Raw genomic sequence first — 24,601 nt, forward strand, 5'->3', positions numbered from 1 at the left:
AGGGAACTCACGACCAAAGTAGAGGAACTCACCAGACTGGTGATGACCATGCAAAAACAAAACCAACAACAGCTAACTCACGATGGGCGCCAGTTTAACCAAAATAGAACACAATCTAGACGTGGAAAACACTATGGTTGTCCAAGCTGTCTGGCGCAAGACAGACAAGACTGTAGACATTGTTTCATATGTGGGGATGAAGGACACCGGGCAGCAGGCTGTCTGCAACGGCCAAAGAGACAGGGAAACTCCAACCGGCCACTGGAGGGGGACATCTAGTGACCGAGTCTGGAAGTAAGTCCCAACCGGCAAGTGAGGAAAAAAATGACAAAACACACCCCTCCTCACCCTCGACCCCAGTAATGACAAGCACACAAAGTCACCGTGCCCAAGTACCTCAGACCCCTCCCCAACTACCACGTGTAGCTAAAGCTAAAGCTGTTGCTAGCCTGATTGGAAAAAGAGCCCTAGTAGAGAGCTATCTAAATGGCTTAGTAGTCACCTCATTGCTCGACTCAGGGTCACAAGTCAGTATAGTCAGCCGTGCCTGGAAGGATGAATACTTACCTGACCTCAGCATCCACCCAGTCTCTGAGATCTTAGGGGAGGAGGAACTGAGGATCATTGCAGCAAATGGCGGCCTCATTCCATATGATGGGTGGGTAGCTATTACAGTGAACTTGCCAGGGAACCTGGACCCCAATCTGTCCATTAGTGTCCCATTTCTCATCAGCAGCTACCCCATGGATAGACCATTGATTGGCTTTAATGTTTTGGAAGTGTTAGTTTGTGGCCAACCAGAGAAGCTAATGCCAATGCTTGCTAACCTTCTTAGTAATGCCATATCTGTCCCCAGCGAAAGAGCTGAAGCTCTTGTCAACTTTATTCAGACCTCAAAGTTAGTCATGCAGCAGGGACACGTGAGAACAGGGGCCAAGGACGTCACACTCCCAGCTGGTAAAGTGTCGTGGGTGAAGTGTTGGGTCCCTTCAAACATGGATGCCTCTACTCGATTGGTGTTGTTCGAAGCAGATGAAGACAATCTGTCGTCTGGACAGTGGGATGTAGGGCCGGGTTTGTTAGAAATCCAGAACCCAACCAAGCCCTATGTCACTATTCCAATTGGTAACAACACCAATCATGACATCACAATACCACGCAAAACAGCTCTAGGGATCCTGCAGCATGTTGAAAATGTTGTGGAGGCAGATACCCTTGACAAATCACAGCCTGCCGCAACTGTCAGCGAGGTCACCACCACTCAAGCCAGCAGCTCAGATTCACTTCTGTGGAACCCACCTATAAACCTCGACCACCTGGAGGAACAACAGCAGGAGGCTGCCAGAAAGATGCTGCAGGAAGAGTCAAACGCCTTTGCAAGGGATGGAGACGACATTGGCTGTATCCCAGATCTGCAGATGGTGATCAACCTCAAAGACGATGTCCCTGTGCAGAGAGCGTACACATCCATCCCCAAACCACTATTTAAAGAGGTAAAGGAGTACATTCAAGACCTTATTGTAAAGGGATGGATAACGAAATCTAAGTCTGCTTATTCTGCCCCAGTGGTGTGCGTGCGGAAGAAGGACTGCACTCTGCGCCTCTGCATAGATTACCGCCTCCTAAATAAAAAAACTGTACCTGACAGGCATCCTCTTCCACGAATACAGGATTTGACAGACACACTGGGTGGGTATTCGATGTTCAGCATACTTGACCAAGGTAAAGCGTACCACCAGGGGTTTGTAGCAGAAGGGTCACGTCATCTCACCGCCTTCATCACTCCCTGGGGGCTTTATGAGTGGAAAAGAATCCCATTTGGACTTTCTAATGCACCTGCAGCTTTTCAGAGGAGCATGGAGGAGATGTTGGGATCGCTGAGAGACGAGTGCTGCGTTCCGTACCTGGATGACCTACTGTGCTACTCCAGATCCTTCAGCGACCACGCGGAGGTGATCCGCAAGGTTCTTCAAGCACTGCAGCACCATGGGGTGAAGCTACGGGCAGAGAAGTGCGAGATGTTTCGGAACGAGGTTCGCTACGTGGGGCGTTTGGTATCAGCTCAAGGAGTTCGAATTGACCCCAAAGACCTTGACGCGGTGCTGGCTTTAAAGACCAAACCACCCCAAACAGTGGGTGACCTCTGACGGGTTCTCGGCTTCTTAAGCTATTACCGTTCCTACGTACAGGACTTCGCTAAAATAGCGAAACCACTGTATGAGTTGCTCCAAGTTAAGTTCTCCATGCCCCAACCTCCCCCACGTCACTGCAAGTCCAGGGGTTCCCAACTCCCGTCCAAAACACCTATTGAGTGGAAGGCTGATCACCAAAGCACCTTGGAAAGGCTAGTCAGTATGCTGACCAAACCCCCAGTCCTTGCATACCCCAACTTTGAAGAACCGTTTGTCCTACACACCGATGCATCGGAGAAAGGGCTTGGCGCAATCCTCTATCAGCAACAGGGTGGGAAAATGCGAGTGATCGGGTATGGATCACGAACTCTGACACCAGCGGAACGAAATTACAGACTCCACAGTGGAAAACTCGAGTTCCTGGCTCTGAAGTGGGCAGTGTGCGAGAAGTTTAGGGACTATCTCTTTTACGCGCCACATTTTACCATCTACACTGATAATAATCCACTTACCTACATCATGAGCACCGCAAAACTCAATGCAGTTGGACATCGCTGGGTTGGAGAATTGTCAGAGTTCCGCTTCAATATCAAATACAGACCTGGAAAAAACAATATCGACGCTGATACTCTCTCACGCATCCCACTCGATATTGACAACTATGTGACAACATGCACTGAGGAGCTGTCTCAGGACGTGCTGTATGCAACCTGGGAAGGAGGTAGAGCAGCTCAGAAGAAAGATGTAGCATGGATAGCTGCACTTTACACGTCCTCTGCTGATATATTGCCACAGCCTCAGTCACTTCTGCCTGAAATAAGCCTTGAAGACCTGGCAAAAGCCCAACAAGATGACCCTGGAATAGGGGAAATAATAAAACTGAAAGAGACCAATAAGCCTCTCACTGATGAGGTCAGAAGGTCAGTGGGTGGGCTCACTCGCAAGCTCCTTCATGAGTGGAATCAACTACAGTTGGAGAATGGAGTCTTGTACCGCCGGACGGCAGAAAGAAAACAGTTAGTCCTACCTGTCAAGTACCATTCAGTTGCCCTAAAACACCTCCATGACAACATGGGACACGTTGGTACAGAACGTGTGCTCCACCTCGCCAGAGAGCGTTTCTATTGGCCGTACATGAAGAGATACATAGAAGATTATGTCACAAGAAAATGCAGCTGCATAAAACAAAAGAAACCCTCCACGCATGTTCGTGCACCAATGGGGGGCTTGACCTCTGCTTCCCCTCTAGATCTGGTTTGCATCGACTACCTACATCTAGAGAAGAGCAAAGGAGGCTTTGAGTACATTCTGGTAGTAATCGACCATTTTACCAGATTTGCTCAGGCTTACCCAACCAAAAACAAATCAGGACAAACTGCAGCTGAACGAATATACAACGACTACATACCTCGTCTTGGTTATCCAAATCGTCTCCACCATGACCAAGGACGCGAGTTTGAGAACAACCTTTTCCGCACCCTTGGACGGCTCTCAGGGGTCGGGCACTCACGAACATCCCCGTACCACCCACAGTGTAACCCTGCAGAGCGGTTCAACCGCACACTGCTTCAAATGTTACGGACATTGACAGACAGGGAAAAGGAGAGATGGAAGGAACATCTACCACAAATGATACATGCATATAATTGCACTCGTCACCGGGTACTCACCTCATTACCTGCTGTATGGACGACACCCCCGTCTCCCCGTGGATCTCCTGTTCGGATTATTGGAAGACAACGGATCAGTGACGCACAAAAGTTACGTTGAGAAGTGGTCAAAGAGGATGACAGAAGCGTACAAAATCGCAAACAAAACCAGCTTGTCGTCAAGTGCAAAGAACAAGTCCTACTATGACCAAAAGGCGAGGGGAGTGGTCCTCAAACCACAAGATCGAGTACTGGTTCGGAACATGGCCGAGCGAGGTGGACCCGGTAAACTTTGCTCATACTGGGAGAAGAAGATTTATGTGGTGAAGGAGCAAGTCTCTGACAATCCTGTATACGTCATTCATCCTGAGGGAGACCCAAATGCGAGAAACAGAACCATACACAGGAACTTGCTACTTTTAGTCAATGACTTACCTGTTGAGGGCCCAGTACAGTCAGCTGACACAGTCGTAACACCCCCTCAGAGACAAAAACAACCTCAACAGAGGGCAAGCTCTGCTGAAAATGATGGGGTACCAGACACTGACGATGAGGATGAATGAACAGGAGGTTATTGGTTGAGAACACCTGTAGTCAGGAGGGAAAATGATCAATCTGGACGTGGCAGTCAAACAGCCTCAGAGGGAGGGCAAAGGTCGGTGTCCAAGCAGTTTCCTCCTGCAACAGTGCCTGTTCAGGCTCCAAGGGAATCAACTGGGATCCACAGAGAACATTCAGAGACATTATCAAGAAGAGGAACCGAACCTATGGATGCATACTTAACGGATGGACGAGAGATACCTGAAAGAGACAATATACACATGGATGAGACAAACTTACCGAAAGGAGAGCACAAACAAAACATCCCTGTAAAAGGAGGAGAAGTAGAATTGGTGGGTGATGAATCAGAGACAAATGAACAACATGATGTTGTATGCCCACCTCAGCCTGAAGAGGATGACCAAAATGATCAGGTTGAACAAGTACAGGTGGAAAGACCAAGTGCTCCCCTTCGAAGGACTTTGCCTGCAGAAGATGAACACAGAGAGGTCAGGAGGTCAGCCAGAGAGAGGAGACCAAGGCCAGTGTTCACTTATGAGTCACTGGGTCAGCCTTCAGTACAAACCCATGTAGACTCCGTCTCCCCACAGAACACCGCAGCCTCCCTGCCTTTCATGCAACACATGATCAGGCAGTTTATCTTACCTGCCCCTTACACGCCACACATGTACATGCCTTGCACATGCTACATGCCAGTCACAACACATGTTTATTAAGAGAAAAAAAAGAGGTTTTTTTTGGTTGTAACAAATGTCGGGAGCCATTTTTGTTTGTCGGGGTGGATGTGGTACCCACAAAATAAGTGTTTTTGTTGAGATATTATTGTTTCATTTCATTTCATCACTGAGAGTCACTTTTTAGTTTATTGCTATTGTATTATTTATTTTATTCCAGTCTGTCTGTCTAATTTAGAAGAAATGACATGCTGTTGCATGGAGTGGACACTGGGGCGGCTGTGGCTCACAGGCAGAGCGGGTCGTCCACTAATCAGATGATCGGCGGTTCGATCCCCCGGCTCCCCGGTCTGCATGTCGAAGTGTCCTTGGGCAAGATACTGAACCCCAAGTTGCTCCCGAAGGCTGTGCCATCGGTGTATGAATGCGTATGAATGCTTAAATCCTTAAACTGATGAGCAGTTGGCACCTTGCACGGTAGCCAATGCCATCAGTGTATGAATGTGTGTGAATGGGGTGAATGAGATATGTAGTGTAGAGCGCTTTGAGTGGTCGGAAGACTAGAAAGGCGCTATATAAGTACAGTCCATTTACACTGGGCGGCAGCACTTACTAGCAGCGTCACCGGGGGGGGGGTTCTTAGCGAAGCAGCGCGAAAGCGGGCTCATAATCCGGTTGAATGGAGAATGAGCAACAGTTGTCCTGCTTTGCTGATTTCTGTTTTATAATTCCAGGTTGGTTACTCACTTGTTCTGTGATTTCAGATGTTAATAAGCTAATATGAATCCCCGGTGATGTGTGGTCCGTAAGCTAAAAGCTCGTTAAGTGTGTAAATAAAGTAAAATGTTACAGTACATGATGATTGTAGTGGAGAAAATGGCGTCCGATGTCGTAGCCAAATGTTTACTTTCATTTGTTTCTTTCGGCTCCTGGGCATTTGTGAGTTATTACTGTATGAGTAAAATCAGTTGTGTGTGTGTGTAGTGCATGGCTCGAAATGTTGAAGCTAAAGCTAATGTACAGTTTAAGATCAGCTATGGCTGCGGCCTTGGTAAAGGGCACACACATAAATTGTAAACAGTGATATGGTTCAAGTTCATGGGTTAAGGCGGCAAGCTATGGGTTAGCTATGTTTATTATTATTTCAGTTTGTATTCATATAGTGTAAACGTGAGATAGGTTAACTGCAAGAGAGAATTATTCTGTTATATTAAGTGAGAACTTAATGTACTTAACGTACTTTATGTACAGTTATATAAAGAAAATACTTTTTGAATGGATGAAGAGGATGTGTGTAAGGGCTAAATGCATACATGATTGATGATAGACCGATGACATGATTAAAGGGAAAATGTTTATTTTTGGTTTAATACAAATTGTGATAAGTTGATTTTTTTTGGAAATATGTTTAAAATACACATTTAATGTGAATGTGACCTAAAATGTTTAATACTAGTGCTTTAATGCAGACAAAATAACGAATAATTCATGATTGCAGTGAAAAGGTTCAAATGAATGTGAGAATAAAAATAATCCGGTTGAATGGAGAATGAGCAACAGTTGTCCTGCTTTGCTGATTTCTGTTTTATAATTCCAGAAACCTCCAATCAGAGGGTTATATATATATCTGCCTGCGGGGACCAAGCCGGGACCCGCTACACTGACAAAGTCAGAGAAAATAATAGACCCACCGTGATCTGTTTGTGTGAGATCTATGCCCTCAAACTCTTCAGGAGTCACTTCAAGAAATGAAAAAGACATTCAATGTAGACAAAATGCTGGATACAACAACAACAACAACCCAAAAAGCACCAAAAATATCTTATAACACAGAAAAACATGTTAACATTACTGGCTAGTTTCTAAAATGTGTGTAGTAAAATATCGGCTTGAAGAAAGCTATTTGCAGAACGCTATATTAATAGCAATAATATAGTAGTACAGCAATGAACTCGTATCTTTCAAAAGTTACTCAAACTCGTCAGAAGTCACTTCATGAAATGAAAAAGACGATTGATGCAAAACAGGATTAAAAAAATGTTAAATCACTTACCGGGAAATAGGAATTGTTGGTCAGAAGGAGAAGTAGGAGGCTGAACCTCGGATGAAATGTTATTTTCTAAAATAAAATGAATACTATAGTTCACTTTTTGGTAGAAAGACAAAAAATAAAGTTAAAGAAGTAGTTAAAGTTGTCCTCATACGCGTCCAATGCCCGAACGGCATCGGCAAAACTTTCTTTTGTGTTCACTGACTGCTGTCTGACTGAACCAGCTCTAAGTTGCAGTTTTATACCCAGAAAACGAATGCTGAAGACAATTTATTAGTTTACGGTGTTTCAACCATTTGAGGTGTTAGCTTGCATCTCTACAACACCAGATGTTGGCTGAGGTTGTTTTCACAACTAAGTTTCCTGCCATTACTAGATTATTCTTACAATTGGGGGTCTTATCTGCGTGTGTGTGTGCGTGTTTGTGTGTGTGTGTGTATGTGGTGTGTGTGTGTGTGTGTGTGTGTGTGTGTGTGTGTGTGTGTGTGAGAGAGAGAGGAGTGTAAGATACACTTTTATACCCAGAAAACGAATGCCAGACACCCGTTTACGTTTATGACTTTATTTCAGCCATTTGAGGATTAGCCTTCCACCTCTCTAACCCAGGATGTCCGCTGAGGTTGTTTTCACATCTGTGTTCCGGTCATTTCCAGAATATTGTTACACTTACACAGTCTCATCAGCGTGTGTTTGTCGGCTGAGGTTGTTTCCACAACTGAGTTTCCTGCCATCCAGAACATTCCTTTTAACTTTAACTCTAAAACTCCATGACTTCATGAGAGAAATGAAGTGTTTTCCACACCTCCTTTCTCTCATTGCTTGTTTTTACAAATTTTATTATTAATTCTAAAACTCCATTTAATGCAATGTCATGCCATGTGTGTGTGTGAGTTTGTGTGCGTGCGTGCGTGTGTGGCTGCTATTGGCTGTCAGCACAGCCAATAGCAGTACAGGGGGGCGGGCTGGGGTTTTGCGCATGTGTACTACCCCCTTCAGCATAGCCAATAGCCATGCCGGGGTGGGCCGGGACCCCCCTTTCCGGGTCAAAGGTCAAAGTCGTAAAACTGTCAAAGCGGGGTCAACCAGAGTTTGACGAAAGGTGTGAAGTATATCTCTCTTAGATAGATAGATAGATAGATAGATAGATAGATAGATAGATAGATACACCCACAAGCAACCATTAACTTTTATTACGGATACAATTTTAAAACAAAACAAAGCAAAAGACACTTTTTACATCAATTATTATTTCCCTTCAGTCACACCAGCTCTGATCATTCCTAAGCATTTTGAGAGGAGTTGCATCAATTTCATTTTCCATGAAACATTCAGCCATTTTCAATGGCCAAAAGACACATAATCATATTCTGGATTATTCAATAATGAATTGACAATCAGAAGGACAATAAACACAGATGCAAATAATGATTAGAAAATTGCATTCTGCCAGTAGAAATGATACTGAGAACTTTTTTTTCATGAAGACTTAGTTCAGAATTCTTACATTGATGCAAGCCTGTCAGATCTTGGATGCAACTTTAATATTATTATTTATATAATAATTTAATATTGCTAATATTACCTTACTTTTCGGTTATATTTTTCATGCTATGACTTCTATGTTCAGCCTAATTTTTGTGACAAACAACATGACTAGAAAATTTGTTATGTGTGCTTTTCCCCACTGAATTAAAATGTAGGCTATTGGTGAGTTAATCTCAGTCATACCTGATTAATTATTGGAAATAAATTCTTGATTACCTATTCTGTCCTTTACTTTTCCAAGTAAATGAGAAAGGCAAATTAATAAATGACATTCTTAAAATGAATAAATGAAAAACAGTTTAATTGATATTCCACTAAGTGCAGAATATCTTTAAAAAAGCCATGATTTATCCATTCGTCATCTGTAACCTTTTGTCCTCAGGGTCATGGTGGGAGAAGGGACGGACTGGCAATCGGGCATACCGTGCATTTGCCCGGTGGTCCAAAAATGCCAGGGCCGATTTTTTTTCCCAGTCCGCCCATGGGTGGGACTGGTGCCTATCCCAGCTGACTTTGAGTGAGAGGCAGGGTATTACCTGACAAACAACCATTCACACTCACATACAGCCCTAAAGGCAATTTAGAGTCACAAATTAACCTGTTCAGGTTCGTGTCTTTGGAATGTGGGAGGAAGCCAGAGTACCTGGAGAGAACCCATGCAGACACAGGGAGAACATGCAAACTCCACACAGAAAGGAACCAGCATTCAAGCCAAAAACCTTCTTGTTGTGAGGCACAGTGCTGATCATTGAACCACGATGCGGCCCAAAACACAATTTATGAAAATTTTAAAAATGTATCTTATCATAACAACCCCAGTTTGATTGATATTCCTTGGTGTGGTCTCAATAATATCTCATAATCATTAGAAATAAATGAACCCTTTGGAAAAGCTTTTTGGGAAAGAAAGAAAGAAGAACTCTGTTTCATGGACTTTGGATTTTGCCAGCTCCCTGTCAGTTTGTTGTTTGTTTGGACTGTTTTCTGGTTTTGACCTGTGTCTTGCTGACCATTCAATAAGCCTTTTTGTATATTGACTTTGTCATTAAAACATTGTACTACACCAGTTCTCCCTCCAAGGCTAATCTCTTGTATTCCTGTTATCCTGCTATCGATGTCATCTTATGTGATGTTTGATAGGTGGGCATTTAATACATCCAAGTATTTTCTGAGGGGACCTGAGGGGTGTACTACAAAGCAAGTAAGACATAGCCACAAAACATAAAGCCCCAGTCAACATTCTTTGTTAAAACAGGTTTTCTTGTGATGCATTCTTTTCATTATGACATGTTGATATGTTGTATGTTTTGCCTAAAAAATAATTAGGCAACATTTTGCTGGCAGAAAATTGCTAATCAACTCAATGTACTCTCAATAAACTTTACAGCATATTTAATAATGAAGGATACACTTTAATAGACAAGTTTACTTAGTGGATAAAAAAAGTAATTTCTCATTTGCTCTCTGTCTCTTTCTTTACCATCCTCTTTGGTCTTTTCAACTCTGTCAATGTGTCTATAAAGGTTGCTGAGCCTGGTTACATTCTGTCACAACACTGACTCTATTTGCTGTCTGAAAACCTAGTGGTTGTGTTGGTCACTCGAACAGCATGCCTCTCCACTCCCAAATTCTGGAGGTAGTTTCTGATAAACCTCGCTCTGTGAGGGCATGCGTTGTCATCTTGGAGGATAGAGTTTGGTCCCAGACTGTGAAGATATAAGATTTCCACTTGTTTTTTTCAGAATTTCATCTCGATATCTCTCTGCATTAAAATTGCCTCCAATGATGGCAAGCCTTAATTTTCCAGTGAGGGAGATGGCACCCCACACCATCCAACCCGTTCTCACTCCCAACGCGTAAAACACAGACGATTTGTCACGCCCCTTGACGTCTGATATCGACGTAAAAGGTACCCTTCTACGTCTGTATGAAACGCTCTGGGTTGTCAATTGACTCCAGTATAATCCATTTGCGCTGGTAAGAGACGCTCAGAGCAGAGCTCCAGCCGTCCATTCACTCCAATAATAACCCGACCACAGCGATACATGACGCTGCAAGCTACAATCTGATTGGACAACCGAGAACCCTCTGCCTGGAACTGTTTTTCTCACTATGTTAAAGATTTCTTTTATTGATATCAACGTTTCTCAGCACAATCAGGCCAAAGTGTCACTGATAATTCAACAATAAGATAGCTTCATGTTGTGGCCCTCAGTATGTTTTTTTTCTCCTTCTAGCCTGAGAAATAAACTTTTATTCGTATGTTTTGGATGGCGGAAACGCCTACACTACCCATAAGGCTTGACCACCGACGATTTGTCACGCCCCTTCACCTCTGATACGCAAAAGGTACCTTCCCAGGTCTGTATAAAACGGAGCACGAGCACGAGCAGAAAATGAAGATGAAGATGAAGATGGTGATGGTGATGGTGAAGAAGAAATTGATTCTAGCGCAGGTATGTAAAAAAAAAGAGTACTTTGAGAAAGTGAAAGTGTATGTTTTAGAAAGAGATTACCTTGATTCACTAGTCTCACAAAGTAACAGTTTAAGGCATTTAAAAATGGCTACCGTCAGTGTGCTCGGTAGAGTAAGCTTACGACTGTACGTGGCTACTGTAGCATTAGCTCTTTAGTCCACCGATGATGGTGGATTAAAGAGTTGCACGTTGCTAATATTGTATGCCTTGGCGCAAATAGCATCGCAGGTGTGTAATGTTAAAAAGCAGTTTTCTACTTCTGCTAGCTCTGTACAAACCCATAATGCTATCGTTAATTGCTAACATTGTTGAACTGAGCGCAAACACTGAAAATCATTTGGATTGCTTTATTTATGTGTTTTATGTATTTCTTTGTGTCATTGAGTTCTATCAAAATCTCGCGCTTCAGGGTGCCAACAAACTCCTTCAGGATATGGAGGTAACATTATTATTTTTAAAAGTGATGTAGTTAAACACTACTTCAAGAGGGAACACTCTTGTCTAATTTATTGTAGAGAGTAAAAGTTGACTTTGGTACCCCCATTAGCACATTTCTACAGCATGTCCAACATATTACTTTTTTTCTGTGAAATTGGCTCCATTAACATTTGATGTTAATAACATTTACTGTTTAATATTTACTGTTTAACATAACTTACTATATCCCTTAAAATTCTGCTTAAAAGACTGATTGCTGAATGTAAGTGAGTGATAAGTTTTATGTACTATACTCATACTGTACTCTTAATGTTACTCTCACATAGAAATGGATCAGACTGATGGCAGCCTTGAAGCACTGCAGGCACGAATAGAGGAGCTTGTCGTCGTCATCATCAGAGTGCGAAAACAAAATCTTTACAGGCAAACTGGTACGTCAGTTTCTTAATATAGACAGTTTGATGTACAGCAGCTTTGTAAAACGAATAAAATCGGATCCTTGTTTGTTTTAAGCTGGATGTGATGCATGTTCCTGCAAACAAATTGAACAGTGTGGATTTTAGTCTAAACATACATTATATGACAAGTGTGCCCTTTTTTTATGATTATTTACAGATAGCAACAAGAGGCGACATAGAATTCGCAAGGTCATCTTGGATGAGAAATAACGCTTGGTGCTGCTGTCGACGATTACAACAAGCTGGCTGAACCGTCAAAGCAAATTATGTCCAGTGATGCCCTCATCCAGACCGACGTATGGCCCTGGCAGAACACAAGTAAACGTAAGCTCTTCATTTTTAAAACATTTCAAATGTATCCTGTTTAACCAAATACCCAGTATCTGAGCAGTAGGTGGAAGTTCTGATCTTGAATCATAATCTATGTTTTCCCTTCTGATGTTGATAAACTGTAGCTGCTGCAGACCCTAAGACAAAAAAAGAGGTCGTTGAGAAGGTGATGGCTGTGAGGCGCCTTTAAAGAGGAGGAGATGATCCTTTGCAGGGCCAGCCCAGGACAGGACAGCGCTGAAAGCACGAACTCTGGAGTTCTTTTTACAGCCTCTCTTGTTGGCATGTTGGAGGATGCAAAGAAGGGACTCCATTGCCTGCTCCTAAAAAAACAAACTGAACTGAAAGCTGAAATGCTAAAAGTCAAGGACTATTACCAGAGAATCCTCAGCCACCAACCACTCCTGGAAACAGACGAGGAGGAGGAGGAAAATTCAGAGGATGCTGCTGAGAGTGACTTCAGCACTTCTGATGAAGATTGAGAGTTTGTGTGTGTGTGTGTGTCACCATTGATATTATGACTGATAAAATAAAAAGTTAATCACTTCTCTGTTTAATGTGCTTTTTATAATGTCTGTTTTTAGACAGAGCTTGTTATCAACAGACCTTTTGAGAAGCAAAAATGAAATTTCCTGTGTGCAGTTTACGCTGGAGCTGTACTGTGTATATATTCATATACAGTAACAATTTTATTCATGGAAAGCTTTCTGGGCTGCTCAAAGGATCACAAAAGCACCATGCAGCACACTCACCATGTGAGTTTTGTTCAGTGTTTTATCGAAGAAATCATCAAAGTCGAATTGACATATTTGCTAGGGTGTGTTTTATTAAAAAGCATGCCGTCACACTGGTGAATTGACAGTCACAGAACATATCTAAGCCACCTCACGGTGACCCAATAACGACCCACCCGCACTATTAGGTTGAAGCAAAGCTTACCCCATTCTGACCTCCTCCTTTAGAGGTCGCCCAAAAAAGGCTTCCAAAGAAGCCTCCCAAAATGAACATGTCAAGCTGACCCCAAGGTCAAAGCCATATCCCCTGATAACTCATCAACGCTTTGAGGTAGGGGCCTGAAATCCACACCCGCGCATTGAGACAGCATGGTCGACCATGGTGTCGAGTTTCAGACCCGTGCGCCCTTCGGGAGGGTCAGAGGTCAGCCATTCTGTACTTAACGAGACCTAGTAGTTCAGGCTTAAAAACACCTGTTTGGTTTGTGAATAACTCATCAGCGCTTTGAGGCAGGAGGCTGAAATCTGAGTATGTGTATCAGGACGTAGGGTCTGATCAGGGTCCTGATCAGGTTTTCACCCCCGTACCCACTTTGGAAAGGTCAGAGTTCACCCGTTCTGGACACCTTTTTGGGAATAACTCAACAACGCTTTGAGGCAGGAGGCTGAAATTCGACTATGTCGTACGCCGTAGAGCCTTCTGCTGGGATCTTTTGGTTCCGTCACAATCCCATCACTGTAGAGCTAGTTAGCTTTCTAAAAGGCCTACAGAGTCGGGACTTTGGGAGCCTGACCCAGACCTCCATTTAGAATAGCACAGTGAGTTTCATGCAGTTCGGTGCATTTTTGTGGCAGCGACGAGGGCGCAAATTCGTGTAACGGCGTCCTTTCTCGGCCCCGCCCATTGAAAAGTACTGGGCCGACGGACTAACGTCTATCCGCTCGTCTCATGCCCCTGAACAACATACTAAAATTTCAGACCCATGCGACTTGTAGAAACACATGTCCTCCAAAACCTCCACGGAGGTCAGAGGGTATAAGACTGCATGATTCTGACAGGACCCCAATGCTCAAGAATCCAGACGGGGCAAAAAAAATTCTATTGGACTTGTGTTTTTTTTTCACCGGTTCATTATTCAGGGCCCCCGGGGGATCCTCTGTTCCGAATCTGGGGTCAAAGGCTGCCATGCGGCGGCCAAAAAGACACGTTTTTTTTAGTGAGTCCCCCAAATCAACCCTCTTCTTTTCCAGTCACTATCTCCTGATAACTCATGAAAGCTTTGAGGCAGGGGGCTGAAATTAGAGTATGCGTATAGGGACGTGGGCCACAATCACTGTGCCGAGGTTCGAACCCGTGGCCCCTTGGGAAGGGTCAGCTGTTCTGTACTCAATAAGGCCTACTAGTTAAGGCTTTAACACCTTTTTGGGATTAACTCATCAATGCTTTAAGGCAGGGGTCTGAAATTTGAGTATATGTATCGGGACGTGGGCCACAATCACTGTGCCGAGTTTCAGACCCGTGGCCCCTTGGGAAGGGTCAGAGGTCAGCCGTTCTGTACTCAATGAGGCCTACTAGTTAAGGCTTTAACACCTTTTTGGGATTAACTCATCAGCGCTTTGAGGCAGGGGTCTGAAATTTGAGTATACGTATCAGGAGCCATGCTGTATTGCCTTAAGGTAGGGTCTGAAATTTGAGTATATGTATCGGGACATGGGCCACAATCACTGTGCCGAGTTTCAGACCCGTGGCCCCTTGGGAAGGGTCAGAGGTCAGCCGTTCTGTACTCAATGAGGCCTACTAGTTAAGGCTTTAACACCTTTTTGGGATTAACTCATCAGCGCTTTGAGGCAGGGGTCTGAAATTTGAGTATACGTATCAGGAGGCATGCAGTATTGCCTTAAGGCAGGGTCTGAAATTTGAGTATATGTATCGGGACGTGGGCCACAATCACTGTGCCAAGTTTCGGACCCGTGGCCCCTTGGGAAGGGTCAGAGGTCAGCCGTTCTGTACTCAATGAGGCCTACTAGTTAAGGCTTTAACACCTTTTTGGGATTAACTCATCAGCGCTTTGAGGCAGGGGTCTGAAATTTGAGTATACGTATCAGGAGGCATGCTGTATTGCCAGGCCTAAACAAACCTTGTTTAACCTTAATCAAATTATTGTCACAGATATGAAACTATTGATCAAGCTAAACAAATGATCCATTCAAGCCTTCATCAGCACACAAGATGTTAAACTATTCAGATGATGTTATCTCTATGTTCCTCTATAATTTTTCTAAGATCAACATTTGATCAATAGACTTCCTAAACTGATATTTTACTACCCTACTTATACTGTGTACTTACACAGCCAAATATTTAATTGTCCTATTTTGATTCTATTATTTTTTTTCTGTGTGTGTGTGTATGTGTGTAATGAGAAGTAGACCACAAATGTGAGCTATCGAGAGCTGTGAACACATTACGTGAGATATTATTGATCTATTGGATTCATAGATGTTTTATGTACTTAAGCCAGTTACAGAGTGAAACAGAGACTGACACTGACTGAAATGTGTATTCAATATATATGCAGAAATATATATATATTGAACTTTTATGATGAACTTTAACTTTATTTCTATTGTGAATTTCAACATGTTGAACTTTGAACTGGGAACTTGTGGTGCCAACTCTGCAACCTGTGGTGGGCTGTTTTACAGATAAGCTTGCGCAGGTTCCCATGTGTCATCCCACACTTTGCCACTGTCAGGAAAAGAAAACAACAACAACACCAACACCAACAACACACACACACACACACAATATAGGTTAAAAGGATAAGTTAGGTTGTGACATATAAGAATATCTAGGTTGAATATCTTCTATATTCATGCCATGTGTGTTGCCTCAAAGGCATTTCTAGTGTTCATTGTAATGAATGCTTTAAGATAAGTCATTCATACGTGTTGTAGTTAAATAATAAGAGCAAAAGGGTTAAAAAAGTTTATTAAGAAGATTTTATTTTGATAGTCGCGTCACCGCTGACATCACTTCCTGACAGGTCAAGTGTGTTGGTTGATTTCCTGTTTATTTCTTTTCTCCTTGCACTGAGAGTGAGGCAGACATGCTCTGAAGCTATCCTAGCCATCCGCTGAGAAATATTGTACAGGCAACGCCGTAAGTGCATACATTTCAATACAATACATTGCAATATTTGTTGTATTTACAGTTTTCACCGAATGTCATTGAAGACTGCTGAGTAAACGGTCAACTCCACCACGGCTCATATTTTCATTGGACTCGGTTTAACTTGGTGTTGAAACAGAGTTGCTACACTCTGAGTGAGAACACTACACCATGCTTTATACAATTTCATTTTAATCCAAATTAGTCAAATCAAATCAAATTTTATTTGTATAGCCCAAATTCACAAAACACATTTTGCCTCGGAGGGCTTTACAATCTGTATAGGGAGTGACACCCTCTGTCCTTGGACCCTCGGTTCCAGTGAGGAAAAACTTGCCCACAAAAAACCTTTAACAGGGAAAAAAGGTGGAAGAAACCTCAGGAAGAGCCACAGAGGAGGGATCCCTCTCCCAGGACGGACAGACGTGCAATAGATGTCACGTGTACAGGACAGATCAACACAAACATATTGTACAATTACAATGACAATGAATTACAATGACTGATAAAATAACAATGAATTACAATGACTGATAAAATGACAATGAATCACAATGAATGATAAAATGATTACAGTAGCAGTGGAACCTGTGATAGAGATAGAGAGACACAGATGCGCAGCAGCAGCAAATCATAAACTAACTATAAACTGTAATGGAGATATGGTAGCAATAATGACAGTAGTAGTATGTGTAGTTGACGTCATGCAGGACCACAGCAGCAGCCACGATCCACAAGAACCTGCTGGACGAGAGAGCACAGAAACTCCAGGGAAGAAGTTTAGTTAGTGACATGCATTAATGAGACGTGTATGTTTATAGATGGAGAGAGAGAGAGGGAGAGAGAGAGAGAGAGAGAGAGAGAGAGAGAGATTAAGAAAGAAAGAAAGAAAGAAAGAAAGAAAGAAAGAAAGAAAGAAAGAAAGAAAGAAAGAAAGAAAGAAAGAAGGCAGTCTAGTCCTATAGCAGCATAACTACTACTCTTAAAGTTGTTGACCGTGTCTGCCTCCTGAACCCTGAATGGTAGTTTGTTCCACAGAAAAGAAGCTTGATAGCTGAAGGCTCTGGCTCCCAATCTACTTTAGTCCAAATACATGAATTCAAATTGATGTGATGTTTGACTATTTTCAACAATATAAACGTCTGTTTCCAGTCCAACACAGTGGTTACTCTCTACCATGTTGCGCAGGGCTTCCACTTCACTTTAACGTCTTCGTTTCCCTGAAAGACATGATATAACAATTAATTCAGAAAGACATACAAGTTGCATTGTAGTGGCTAAGTCCCATTTTCAGCCGCTACTGCTACTGGTGCTAATTTGTTGATAGTTAGACGTGTGAACTGGAGAAACCGATGCCGAAACTTTGCTGACGTTAACTGAAATTCCATTTATTGCACACTTTGCTATTTTCCATGAGCTTTACAAATAAAAAGTGTCATTTTAAACAAAAACCACCTACATCCTCCAAGTCCACAGTCAAAAACTTTTTGCCCACAAATTAGACGCACCTGTGGCTGATGATCTGCACTAAATAACATATGGTTGGCCTCGGCCTATACCATACCACCTCCTAGCGTTCAGAAGGGATAAAATACAAAATAAATACAACATAATATATGGCTCCTACACGCCGGCCCCTAATTGCGTATGGCAGAAGACAGAGCAATTTTCAACAAATATTTAAAAGGAGCCACAAAATGCAAGACAAAAACAACAAACAAAATAAAACAAACTCGTAACATTCATAAACATAGGCAATAATACCTTTTTGATTGCATTAGCAATCCTCAACACGTGAATTTGAACTTAATCCTCAATCTGTAGCTTCACATAAGAGGCAGATTTTTGTTACAGGTCTTTCGATTACACTTGTTTTAGTCTTGAGACAAACAGACCGTACCAGACCCCTCCTATCGGGAAAGGTTTTCGCTATTCTTCCAAGCAACCAGGATCCTGGTAGTGCTGTAGAATCCACGACTACAACAACATCTCCAGGCATGAAACTTCTTTTTTCCTTTGTCCATCTTTGTCGTTCTTGTAACAGTGGCAGATACTCAGCAATCCATCTTTTCCAGAAGAGATTTGCAATAGATTGAACTTATTTCCATCTTCTTTTTGTATATAGATCTTTCTTTTCAAAAAGTCCTGGTGGCAGAAATGGTTTACCTTTCATCAGAAGCAGGTGATTTGGGGTCAGTGCCTCGAGGTCATTTGAATCTTCAGACAGTGTTGTGATAGGTCGATCATTCAATATTGCTTCAATTTCACAGCACGGTTTGAAACTCTTCATCATCCAAACTTTGTTGACGTAGGACTGAGCTCAAAATCTTTCTGACCATCCGTATGATGCGCTCCCAAGCGCCCCCATGATGTGAACCAGCCGGTGGGTTAAAGCTCCACTTTATTCCCCTTTGTGACAAAGATTTTTCAATGTGGTGCTGGTTTAGAGAAGCTAAGGCTTCTCTTAGCTCTCTTTCGGCTCCCACAAAGTTTGTCCCATTAACCGACCTCATATGAGAAACTTGTCCTCTTCGACAGATGAATCTTCGCAAAGCGTTGATGCATGAGTTTGTGTCGAGAGAGTAAGCGACCTCCAGGTGCACAGCTCTACTTGCCATACAAGTGAAGATTACTCCATATCGCTTCACAATGCTACGTCCTCTTTTCACATCGACTGGGCCGAAGTAATCTACACCTACATTAGTGAATGGAGGGAGATCAGGAATGATTCTCTCGATCGGCAAGTCTGCCATTTTCTGTTGTTCAGTCTTTCCTCTGTACCGCCTGCAAAATCTGCACTTTGCGATGATCTTTCTTACTGCAGCATTGGCATTTGTGATCCAATATTTTTTCCTTACAGAAGAAAGCACATGATTTCTTCCCCCGTGGCCAAGCTGTTCATGAAAATAACGAAGAATAAGGCTTGAGATGTGTTGGTCTTTAGATTAGATGAGAGGATGTTTTCTGTCCTCTGGCATTGCGGCCCTATTCAGCCGTCCTCCTACTCTTAAAAGTCCAGCTTCCAAAATTGGATCTAGTTTGTAGATGGTGCTGCCCTTCGTTATTTCTGATTTCCCAGATGCAGCAAATTCATTTGCGAATCTCTCTCGCTGGCAAAAGGAAATTATTGAAGTCTCAGCCTCCAAGAGATCATCCAGCAACAAGTTCTGATTTCCAAGCGAAGCTCTAAAGGCTCGCATTTCTTTATCAAATGATGACGATTCATCAACATGAGTATTTCTAAGCTGCAACTGTTTTCTTTTCTCACTCAGTTTTAACAGCATTGCTTTCAATTTGAGGATCCATGCCACTGCAACCTTTAGCTTCTGCCAGTCAGAAAAATAAGCTATCAGTTGGTTTGTTGCATCCAAGGTACTGACAATAGTTCTATTTACCATGAGGTTTCGTTTAACCTCTGGATCATCGGGGGTGACACTGAAATCCACAGGAAATGCTGGCCACTTTTCTTCGGGCTCCCACAGGAACTTTGGGCTTTCTATCCATCTTTGCTTGAACAGATTTTCATCCTTCAGTCCTCTTGAAGCATCATCGGCAGGGTTTTGTGATGTAGGAACGTATCTCCACTGTGAAACATCTGAATGGTCTCTTATAGTAGATATTCTGTCAGCAATGAAGGTTTGGAACCTTTTGTCTTAATTTGTTACGTACTTCAGAACTGATGTGCTGTCAGTCCAAAATTTTCAAACTTTTCCAAGGGAAGCTGCAGCTCTGTTTGAAGCATTTTGTCAATTCTAACAGAAACAACTGCAGCTGTGAGTTCCAGACGAGGTATGGTAACAGGCTTTAGTGGAGCCACTCTGGCTTTACCAAACAAGAAAGCAACGTGAATGATTTTCTCAACATTCTGCATTCTGAGGTAAGTAACTGTACCATATCCATTCTCGCTAGCGTCGGAAAAATTATGCAATTGGGCACTCATGATCCTTCCAAATCCTTTGGGCTTGCTACATCTGTTGACCTTGAAACCTGCTACCTTTTCAAGATTTGCCAGCCACTTGATCCATTTCTGCTGGAAGGTCTGAGGCATCAGATCATCCCAATCACACTTTTTTCTGCATAACTCCTGCGACAACAGTTTAGCTGGGAGTATGACGGGTGCAATGAATCCCAGCGGATCATAGATGGAATTGATGACAGACAACATGCCGCGTTTGGTGTGGGGCTGCTCCTTGATTTTCAGTTTAAATTTGAAAGTATCTGTCTCTATGCACCAATGCAGACCTAAAGCTCTATCCACAGGTAACTTGTCTCTGTCCAGATCAAGCTCAAACAGGTTCTTTAATTTGTGTTCTTCTGGAATGCTTTGAAGCACTTCCTGACTGTTACTGATCCATTTTGTGGGATTGAAACCTCCTCTACTGCAAAGAGCTATGAGGTTCTCAACCATGATGATGGCATTCTCTTCAGAGGGCAGACTCTTTAGAACAGGGGTGCCCAACCTTTTTTTAACCAAGATCTACTTTTGATGTTGATGGCATGCCGAGATCTACCAAGTCAAGATCAAGGGCCGGGCAATAATTCAAACATGGAGCCGCAATCGCAGATGACACGTAGTTGAGTTTTTATTTGTACAGGAGGAGAATAGGCAGTATAAATGCACAAAAAATTAGCTGATCAACATGTCACAAATAGGTTGTCCAAAACAGAACTTCAGAGGCACATCGTCTCTCTCTCTCTCTCAACCACACACACACACACACACACACACACACACACACACACACACACACCTACAGAAAAGAACACTCCAAAAAGGAGGAAGGAGGAGAAGAGAAGTCCAATATTTCAAAATGAAAATTTCACTGGAGAGTGGCAATGGGAAACCAGCAGTTGGATTTAAATGAATCTGTAAAACAGATAAAATACTCCTCTAAGTGTATGGATATGATATGAATATGTCATTCAAGATACTACTACTACTACTACTACTAAAACTACTACTAATAATAATAATAATAATAATAGCATAATAATAACAATAATAATAATAATAATAAACACTTTTCTACCTTAGTGGGACTTCTGGCACTGGGAGGAGGCAGCTAGCTTCTCGTAATCCGGACAGTAGGAGTTGAGTGCCAGCCTTAAGCAGGCCGCGAGGTGGTCATCAGTCAGTGTGGTTCTGTACTTGGACTTGATTATTTTCATGTGTGAAAAGGCAGACTCACACAAATATGTTGATCCAAAAAGGGAAGTCATATTCAGTGCGCATTGTCTGAGGTTTGGATACTTCTCTTCCAGCAGCAGGTTCCAGAATTCGCCAGTTATCCCAGGTGTTGCTCTGCATTTGATCTCAATGTCATTTTGCAGTGTGAGAATTTCATTCTCGACAGCACTGGAGTCCAGGCTGAAGAGTGTGGCTACTTTGGGCGCAATGCAATCCACATCAACATTTTCACCAAATGGAAAGCACAGAAACTGAGCAACAGGCTCGATGGACGCAAAGTCAGTAAACCGGCGCTCAAACTCCAAAAGAATGTTTTGGATCTGTTGCTCATAACGAGCAAGTTCCACACTGTCTTTGCCCTCACGGCGGAGCTCAGCCTCCAAGTGTGGAAAGTTCCTGACGTCACACTGTTGCAACCTGCGTAACAGCAGGCGCAACTTCGTTTTAAAGGTGTTCACCGAACTGATCATGTTGGTGATGTGCTTTCCTTTCCCCTGCAGCTCGAGATTCAAGTCATTGATCTTATTGGTGACATCTGTGAGAAAAGCCAAATCAGCGAGCCACTGACCGTCCTCCAGCTGAGTATAAGCAGCAGCAGCATGGGTAGTTGTGTGCTTCAGGAACTCTTTAATTTCGGGCAAAAGTTCCAAAAATCTTTCGAGAAATTTGCCTCGGCTCAACCACCTGACGTCGGTGTGCAGCAGCAGATCGGTGTGGTCTGCACCTGCCTCCTCGAGCTGGGCACGGAATAAGCGCCTCTGTAAACTCCTGGCCCGAAAAGAGCACGCGATTTTTATAGCTATGTCCATGACGTCCTTCATGTTCAAAATCTTCCCGCACAGCCCTTGTTGGTGAATGATACAGTGATAGTTTAAAAAATCAGGGAAAGATTCCGACTGCTTGCACAAAGCAACGAACCCAGCAGTATGCCCAACCATAGATGGAGCCCCATCAGTTGTGATTGACGTAAGTTTGAAGAGAGGTAAATGCGACTTACTGACAAACTCCATAAACGTGTCAAAAACATCCGACCCTCTTGTGTGCCCTTTCAAAGGCGAAATTGTCAGAAGCTCTTCTTTTGCCGTCATGTCATGAAAAACCATCCGAATGAAAACACATAACTGCGCCACATCCACAGCATCAGTTGATTCGTCAAATTGCAGCGAAAAACAAAGACAGCTCCCAATGTCATTTCTAAGCTGTCGTTCAATGTCCTCTGACATGGTCTCGCACCGCCTTGTAATGGTGTTCCTGGATAGCTGGGTTTCTTGAACAGCCGACATGATCTCCTTCTTGTTCTTGAAGTCAGCAAAAAGTGCATCTGCGGCCTCTACAAAGGCTTCTTTGAAAACTTCGCCGTCTTTAAAACATTTCTTGTGCTTTGCCAGAACACGACTCACACGGTAAGACGCTATCGTGGCAGTTTTACTCTTTTTCCCGGGTTGCGTAAACACTGCCTGCTTTGCGGCTAGCTGTCTCCTCAGGTTGTTTACCTTTTCAGTTCGTATAGCTGAGTTCGCCGGGAAGTCTTTAGCATAGCTCTTGTGAACTGTCATGAAATGTCGCTCCAAATTTCCCTTCTTTGGAATGGCCACGGTAGCATTACAGATCAAACACACTGGCTTTGAATTCGAAAAAACAAAAAAGTAATCTTCTTCCCACTCAGGATGAAAGTGATAATTTTTAGATTTTTTGGTTTCCGCCATTATCTTCTCAGCTTCTTCGCGCTTTAGAGTCCCTAGTTACAACCTAGCAACTATGGCAAACCATACCCAGCATGCAACAGAATAGGATTCAGAATTATCTATATATTTAAGAATTACTTATATATTTCTTAATGTTATTAATATGAAAATATATTCTGGTCACTCATGAACGATGGTTTTATTAGTGTGCTGTGTGTGTGAACAAGTTTTTTTTTTTTTTTTTTTTTTTTTTTTTTTTTGTCATTCGCGATCGACTGAAACTCCGCCTGCGATCGACTGGTAGACCGCGATCGACTGGTTGGGCACCCCTGCTTTAGAAGGTCATCCATATAAAAGTTTCTCTTGACTGTGTCAATCACCTCTGCTGGAAAGCTGGTTTGGTTATCCTCAGAAGTCCTCCTCAGAGCAAAGCATGCACAGCTGGGTGAAGATACTGCCCCAAATAAATGGACGGTCATGCGATGTTCTACTAGACCATGTTCAAGTTTACCTTTAGGCCACCACAGGAATCTTAAAAGGTCCATGTGTTCATCCGCCACCTTTACTTGATGGAACATGGCTTGTATGTCTGCCATTGTTGCCACAGGATCCTGCCTGAACCGCATAAGAACTCCTACCAATGAGCTGGTCAGGTTAGGGCCCTGTAGAAGTTGACTGTTAAGTGAGACACCTTTAAATTCTGCTCCACAATCAAACACGACCCTTAATGTTTCCTTCCTTGGGTGGTGAACTCCATGGTGAGGTATATACCACACCCTACCCTCACGTGGTTCTAGCTGATGTTGTGGCACTGGTTCGGCATATCCTTTGCTAATGACGTCAGTAAGAAAGTTTGTGTACTCACTATGAAAATGTGCATCTTTCTGAAGTTTCCTTTTCAGACCGTGAATACGTAGCTTGGCTACACAGAGGTTGTTTGGCATGGTGACATTTTCTCTTTTGAAAGGTAAATTCACTTTATAATGACCTTTCTGAAGATGAACAGAGCTTTCCATGATTCCAATAAACCTTTTCTCATCTCTTGACATCTTCTCTTGGTCTTTAGGAGTCATTTCAGTCAGTCAGTTTTTATTTGTCAATTTCTTCACATGTACTTGACATACAAAGGAATCGAAATTACGTTTCTCACTTTCCTATGCGTTTACATAGACAACAACAACAGCAGTAAAGTGCAAGTGCACAAGACAAGACAAGACCTAAGCTAAGTTACTGTAAATAAATAAGTAAAGTGCAGTGGCTTAAGGCTACTGTTACCTAGTGTTGCTAAAACTAAACCAGGTATGACAAGACAAGATGACAAGACGAGATAAGACAAGACAACACTGAATGTGTGCATTTCAATGTGTGCATTTAGAGGTAGTTGTTGTAAAAGTGATGGCTAGTGCAATAAAAATATAAATATACAGCAGCTTGTGAGTGCAATTTTTCATATGCAGAGTCTCAGTTTAGGTAAGGTGGTGGTGGTGGGGGGGGGGGGGGGAGAGTCC

At 42.8% G+C, this 24,601-nt stretch overlaps 1 protein-coding gene and 1 long non-coding RNA gene across 2 annotated transcripts; one reads left to right on the forward strand and one right to left on the reverse strand.

The window, feature by feature from the left end:
- Nucleotides 1-11,099: 11,099 nt before the first annotated feature.
- LOC113747778 (uncharacterized) lies at nt 11,100-12,811 on the forward strand. The gene is made up of 3 exons (XR_003463883.1): nt 11,100-11,957; nt 12,142-12,308; nt 12,440-12,811. It is a non-coding gene; the product is annotated as an uncharacterized LOC113747778 (long non-coding RNA).
- Nucleotides 12,812-20,664: 7,853 nt separating this feature from the next.
- On the reverse strand, nt 20,665-24,039 carry LOC109139334 (general transcription factor II-I repeat domain-containing protein 2A-like). The gene is made up of 3 exons (XM_027288698.1): nt 22,630-24,039; nt 21,251-22,576; nt 20,665-21,087 (listed from the first exon to the last, which is right to left on the reverse strand). The coding sequence occupies exons 1-2, from the start codon at nt 22,727-22,729 to the stop codon at nt 21,252-21,254; spliced, it is 1,425 nt and encodes a 474-aa protein (XP_027144499.1). The 5' UTR covers nt 22,730-24,039; the 3' UTR covers nt 20,665-21,087; nt 21,251.
- Between the last annotated feature and the right edge of the window lie 562 nt (nt 24,040-24,601).

The sequence above is a fragment of the Larimichthys crocea genome, chromosome XV (genome assembly GCF_000972845.2).
Source record: "Larimichthys crocea isolate SSNF chromosome XV, L_crocea_2.0, whole genome shotgun sequence".
Lineage (NCBI taxonomy): Eukaryota > Metazoa > Chordata > Actinopteri > Sciaenidae > Larimichthys > Larimichthys crocea.

What these genes read in the sequence shown, in the direction of transcription:
- LOC109139334 (XM_027288698.1), bottom strand. Translation starts at nt 22,729, where the DNA reads ATGCACTTTTTGCTGACTTCAAGAACAAGAAGGAGATCATGTCGGCTG. An exon ending in ACAAGGCGGTGCGAGACCAT is followed by an intron (nt 22,577 to 22,629) that starts GTCAGAGGACAT and finishes GCTGTCTTTGTT; the next exon opens with TTTCGCTGCAATTTGACGAA.